The 6,414-nt window shown below is 58.0% G+C and overlaps 1 protein-coding gene across 1 annotated transcript in view; it reads right to left on the bottom strand.

Moving 5' to 3' along the window:
- ACACB (acetyl-CoA carboxylase beta) overlaps positions 1-6,414 on the bottom strand; it is a 21,528-nt gene that overhangs the window by 9,150 nt on the left and 5,964 nt on the right. The window contains 17 exon segments of the mRNA XM_009703922.1: positions 82-123; positions 529-585; positions 778-885; positions 976-1,075; positions 1,540-1,662; positions 1,913-2,031; positions 2,139-2,228; positions 2,632-2,745; positions 2,848-2,961; positions 3,383-3,507; positions 3,589-3,677; positions 3,753-3,853; positions 4,166-4,354; positions 4,477-4,623; positions 5,394-5,528; positions 5,682-5,832; positions 5,910-6,049. Coding sequence (XP_009702224.1) covers positions 82-123; positions 529-585; positions 778-885; positions 976-1,075; positions 1,540-1,662; positions 1,913-2,031; positions 2,139-2,228; positions 2,632-2,745; positions 2,848-2,961; positions 3,383-3,507; positions 3,589-3,677; positions 3,753-3,853; positions 4,166-4,354; positions 4,477-4,623; positions 5,394-5,528; positions 5,682-5,832; positions 5,910-6,049 — 1,944 coding nt within the window.

Raw genomic sequence — 6,414 nt, 5'->3', positions numbered from 1 at the left:
CAAACTGGTACGGCGTTGAGGGGTGAGCGAGCGGCCCGTCAGCCAGCGCCGGACGGGGTCTGCTCTAACCGCAGCTCTTACCTCGTCCCTGGCTCTGAATGTGAAAAACTTTGGGAATTCTCTCTAGAGCAAAAGAGAGGGAGAACACAACATGAATAATCCTGGCACGCAGAGGATTCTTCCGATTTTCAGCGAATTCTTTAAAAAGAAAAAAACCTTGCCGGCTTCCTTCTTCCCCAAAGGGAAAAGAGCTGGGAATAATCGATGTCTCTTAAAGGCAGCTTAAAGCTATGGAGCAGCCACGCAGGAACCACATGTTACTGGAGACATTAACCGCATCAAGGATAATATAGGAGATAAATCACTCATTGAATCCCTCATTAATTAATTCCCAGCTCCTGAGGCACAGTAGGTACACCCATCGCTATGTCTATAAGGTACTTAGGGATGCTTTTAGGCATTTTAAGGAGACAGAAGCAGGACGTGTCCAAAGTCACGCTGCCTGTCGGCAGCTCAGTCTGCACTCACCTGCTGGGCGATGAGAAATGTGATTCTCCGGAGACCACAGTCAACGAGGACATTTTTCTACACAGAAACATAAGACTCCACCAGTCACGAGAGCTTAAACTTCTCCACTGAGGGAGCCAAAAAAACCCAAGCGGCTGCCACAGGGTGCAGTGTTTTGGGGAGCACCGCGTGGAGACGAGGCAGCGCCTTGGGGTACGGTGCCCTGGCTTGCAGGGTCTGCAAAAAGGGGGTCTGATCCCAGCGACAGACCTTGGACTGGGCAAAGGCTCTGAAGATGGGCACCAGCTTCTCGTCTTCCACATGGTCAGCCCAGCGGAGCGCGATGTTGAGGATGTGGATTGGCTCCTCGTGGACGTTCTGGCAGCAAAACCCCCCAGTCAACCCTGACCAGTGGCACCACTGCCATCCTGGCACCACCTGGGACGACAGCAATGGTATCGTGCCCACCTTGGCATCCTCCTCCTCGTAGATGGTGGCTCGTGCCTCACTGAAGATCACACTTTCCGAAGGTGGGTTGGCGAAACACAAGATCACTTCATCGAAGTTCCTGCCCAAACGGTGAGGATGAGGTGACAACACAGCACGTCGTGCCCACCCTCTGCCCAAGGTGACAGCACCAGTGACCCATGGTGGCAGGGATGTGGGTACCTGTGCAGCAACCCACGGGTATGCACTGGCTCAGCCGGGCTCCACCAGCCCACGGCAAAGCCACAGCTCACGAAACGCAGCTCCGAGCGCTGCTGTGGTAACGCGTGGAGATGCTTAACCTGTGCCAGACAAGCTTCCCCCAGGCTCCGCATGCCCCCAAAAGACACGTCGTGTCCCCACCAGGTAAGTGTCATACTGAAAATACCCAGCCCCAACCTCTGGCTGTGGGAGGAAGAGGAGCTGCCCCGAACGCTGCCCAGCCACCACCAGTTTGGCTCTTCCACCCCCTTTTGATTTCTTCCAACTGCAGCAGCACCCAAAAGGGACGTGCACGACCAGCCAGGCGTGTCCCTGCACCCCCACCTTGTGAAGTCCTCAAATATAGCCCCCATCCGGTTGCTCAGGGGGGAAAAGCCACTGTCCATGAAGAGCTCGGTGCTGTGCCGGGCCAGGTCAGGGTTGGAGATGCTGACGGGAACAGACATCCTGCTCGGGGGAGCAAGGCAGCTGTCAGGGTGGAGGCATCGCTCCTGGGTCCAACAGGGACCACGCGGGTCCCACACGGGACCCTGACTTGGAGAGGGCTCATCCTGCTCCACCGGCAAAGGCAGAGCACGGCAGGCAGTTCCCTCTGAGGGTCTCCGCGTTTTCCACGGAGGAGATGATACAAACCCGACAGCTTTGCAAAAAGGACCATGTCCAGGGGAGTGGGACAGGCGTGCAGGGGCCCCCATACCTGTTTGGGTGGGAGAAAGTCAGCATGAACTGGAACTCCACCAGTCAGGTCCCATCCGAGAGCTGCCGGTGCTGCAGGCTGTTCAGCTCGTAGGCAATGTACCCACGCCGCACGTACACCTGGGAGGGGGACAGGAGGAGGTATCGCCGTGTCCCGGCTCCCACCGCACACATCCATGCCACCCCCCAGAGCTCACACACCCCCCGCAGCCCCCCCAGCCCCTCACCCCCAGTGCTGCCATTCGCACCACCTGGTTGGTGTGGTAGAAGAAGACAGGAAGCACATCAAAGATGGTGGTTTCGGAGAGGATCAGTTTCTGGGGGAAGAAAGCAAAATTTAGGGCAAGGATGAAGCAGGACCTCTTTGCCCCGTCACAGGATGGGGGAGGCACGTTCCAGAGGGGTCCCTCAATGTGGGGCTGTGCAGGACTGGGCACCGGCGTGCCATAGGACACCCAGCCCACCATGGGGACATCACCAGACCCAGATGTGGATCCACATGTCAGTCCCCCAGCAAACAGGGTGAGGAGCAGGGGGGGGATGGGGACTGGCAGCGATGGGGTGCACCCCTTCCTCTGCTCCGCACAGGCACTGACACAGCACCAAGGCTTTGATTGCTTTTTTGGCTATTTTTAAGGCTAAGCCACTCGCAGCCCGACCTCCTCAGCAAAGTCACCCAAAAGGCAAATTCCCTCTGCGGAAAATTATGCAATTCCCAACCTTCAGGTTTTCAGGGCAGTACTCGTGTCCATACATGTCGATGGCAAAGAGGAAGATGGACTCCACTTGGTTGTGCCGCAGCTCGTAGGAGGGCAGGTGAGAGGCGATGAGCACCTGCAAGGGGAGAGGAGGCTGGGAGCGTGGGGAACGGGCACAGGGATGGGGACAGGGACGAGGACAGGGATGGAGACAGGGATGGGGACGGTGCTCGCTGACCTGCCGGGCTCTCAGAGCGACTTTGGAGTGCTCGGTCTTGCTGAGCTGCGTCAGCTCGTGGAGGATGGCCGTCAGCTCGTCCGTCAGCGTGGGGTCACGGCCGCACAGCTGGTCCTGCAATGCACCCAGCACCACGGCTCAGCTCAGGCGCCTTCGCTGCGGGATGGCTTCATCCTGCACCCCCAGCCTCGCGTGGGCAACAGGGACAAGACCCGGGGTGGCAAAAATGGGCAAAACGCTGCTCTTTGAACCAAGGGCAGCGATGCAATGCTACAGAGGGGAAATAAAATCACCTTAACGAGGCAGGAATGGACATTTGAATGCAAACCCCAAACCCTGGGGATGTATTAAACAGAGGAGCAGAAAAGGGGTTTCTCAGGTGTCCGCCTGCTTTCAAGGGGAAAGCACAGGGCTGTGACAGCCACCCACAGCCACGTCCCATCCTGCAGCGAAGTAGAGCTTTGCCTTGGCTTGTGGGCTTTTCCCTGCCACCAGCCGTTACTTCTGGTGTCTCGGGGCATGGGCTTGCACTCACGATTAACATGGTCACCAGCAGGTTCTTCTTTGCCACTTGGGCGTGAGAGAAGATGCTCTCCAGCACGGGGGTCATGTCGGGTTTGCACTGTTCCCGCAGGCTGATGACGCACTTGTCATAGTGAGCTGCGGGGCAGAGCATGGTGAGCCCTGCAGACCCCCCCAGATTGCCCCGCAGACCCTTCCAGAGAGCTCCCGAGTCCCCACCGTGCTGGAACTGGGTCTCCACTTGCAGGTAGCGTCTTAGCAGGTCCAGCACCACTGCCTTCATATAGCCCCGGATGCCGCTGCGGTACCTGGGGAGCAGAGAGCCCAGCGTGCTGTCAGGAGGTGACGGTGGCGGGGGGGGTCACAGGCAGTGCGGGGCTCACCTCTGCACCAATTGCACCAAGCTCTGCGTGTTCATGAAGAAGACCTCCCGCTCAGCCTTCCTCTGCAGCGTGGCCGCGTGGGTGTCTAGCACGTTGGCGATCTGAAGGGAGAGGGCACGGGGTCTGGTGCAGCTTGGGGCCAGCACGGCCACCGGCTCCCCAACTTGCCTGGGGACTGCTGCACGCAGAGCCTTTCGTTTGGGGATTCCCCCCTCCCAAGTGAAAAATGCAAAGTGACAAATAAATATAGAAACGCAAGCGTAAAAACGCAAGCATAAACCACAAATATTTCCCTCATTTAAATTTTTATAATACCTCTTGGCAGGACAAATTCTGGCAGAAGCTCCTAACTAGCTCTGGCTACAAAGGAAGCGAAGGCCAAGCTGGGGAGCGCAGCCCCCCGTGCCGCTCACCTGCTGGCTGGGGAAGCAGCAGAGGACGGAGGTGATGTTGCTGGCGTACTGTGCCATCACCTTCCAGATCGACTTCTCCACAGGTAGGGGGATTCTTCCCGAAATGCTCGTCATGATCTCCTGCAGCTCCAGGAGGGGCAGGGAGGGGTCCCGCAGGGTCTTCATCAGTTGTGCCACCCACTCCTTCACCTGCAAGGAGCAGGAGCTGGTGCTGCCCGCACCCCACCCACCGGTGCTGCCTGTCCTGCTGTCGTGGCAAACACGAGGCAATGGGGCAGGACACCTGGACCGCCTTTGTCCTTGGCGCCCACCTTGGTGCTGAAGTAGGGCTCGGGCAGGCAGTACCCATTCATGACGTTGGTGAGGTTGTCCAGCATGTTGCGGAGAACCTGGTGCTGCTTCTCGCCGGTGATGGGAAGGGTCTGCTGGGCTGGGAGCTCCCCTGTGAACGGCTGTGCCTGGAGAGAGCAGAGAGAGGTGAGTTGGTCCTGGTCTTTGCTGATATGGGATGGAGCCCCCTGAGAGGACAAGAGGAAACGGTCTCAAGTTGTGCCAGGGGAGGTTCAGGTTGGACATTAGGAAGAACTTCTTCACTGTCAGAGTCGTCAGGCATTGGAACGGGCTCCCCAGGGAGGTGGTGGAGTCACCATCCCGGGAGGTGTTCAAAAAACGTTTAGATGTGGTACTTCAAGACATGGTTTAGTGGGTTTAGTGGGCATGGTGGTGTTGGGCAGACTGTTGGACTTGATGATCTTTGAGGTCTCTTCCAACCATCATGATAGAGCTGCAGCTGCCCCTGAGAAACCAGCACAACCCCTCCAGCATCTGCTTTTGGTTAGACACAGAGGATGGACCTAACCTCCAGCTTCATGTCTCTGCCAGTGCCCCGTCGTGAAAACAATGCAGAAAAACTGAAGATGTGGGCAGGGTGCTACAGAGACACTAAAAACTTGCACGTGAGCTTCTGCACACTAAGTAAGCATGCACGGGATGCTCACGCAGAGCAACACCATGGCACACGGAGCAGCCACTCTAGCCCCGGTACAACTGGCTGGGGGATGCGGCGTGGCCATGTGAGTGCCACCCTCTGCCAGCATGGGGACACGTCCCTGCTAACTCCCCAGTCAGGGCAGCTCCTCCATTTTATCCCCCAGCCAGCGTCCTCGGTGTCCCACAGGATGGCACTTGGGAGGGGACAGCAGCGTGGCTGGCCCCCTGGCAGACTCACAGGCTTCACTTTGGTGGGATCATCCAGCTCGAGCCGGGCTATGACACAACCCGCCTCCAGCAGTGCGCCCGGCCGCTTGATGTAGTGCACCCGCCCGGCCTCCTCCACTGCCAGCGTCATGATGATCTTCATCACCTGGGCGAGGATGAGTGAAACGGTCACCGAGCGAGCAGCGCCTGCACACCGCGGAGCACCTCGAGCATCGCGGCAGCGTTGGCGGGTTTCATCTTTATCGTCCACACACGTTGCAGGAACGGAGCCTCCTCCAGGCTCTTCTGCAAAACTCACCTCGATCTCCGCAAAAACATCCCCCTCGGCCACGTGGCCACCATCGTCCACCGTGTACTGCAGCAGCTTCCCCGCGGAGGGCGAGCGCAGCACGGTCGGGTCCTTCTCCTTCTCAAAGTCACACGTTTTGTTGCCAATGGTGAGCCGGTATCTTGAGGAGGGGGAAAGGTCTCACCAACTGACTGCTGGTCAGTGGGGAGGGCTGGTGGGGGCCCCTTGGGGAGGTACCTGTCGATCTCCTCCTTCATGTAGGTGGTGTAGCTGTTGCCGTCATAGGAGAGCAGCAGCCCGCCGTCGTTCAGCCGGTGCACGTCGATCTCTATGTGAGTGCGGTTCATGATGATGACGTACGTCGTCTGGCGGGCAACCTGCGGGCAACAGTCAGGGAAAGCCTTCAGTGCAACCCCCTGAAACACATGCCATGGCCTTTCTCGGGGCTGGTGGGAATGGTGGGGGGTGAGGAGCATGTCCCCATGCTTGGTGCAAGGAGCGGCGTGCTGCCACGGGACGGGGTTGGGACGGGGAGGGCAAGAGGCAGCAACCTCAGCTGCACGGAAGAGCTGGTTTAACTCGCAGCCTGGAGCTGGTTTAACTCATGGCTCTCCTGCTACTTTCATTGTGAGTAGGGAGTTTTTGCATGAAGTTCAACTACTTGGGTTTAAAAGCAAGAAAAGGAGGTCTTTTATTAAACTCAAGGCAACAGGATGTATGAAAATGTCCGTCTAGTTAAAAT

The sequence above is a fragment of the Cariama cristata genome, unplaced genomic scaffold (genome assembly GCF_000690535.1).
Source record: "Cariama cristata isolate BGI_N322 unplaced genomic scaffold, ASM69053v1 scaffold13397, whole genome shotgun sequence".
NCBI classification, from domain to species: Eukaryota; Metazoa; Chordata; class Aves; order Cariamiformes; family Cariamidae; genus Cariama; species Cariama cristata.
This window is presented reverse-complemented; position numbering and strand designations above follow the sequence as displayed.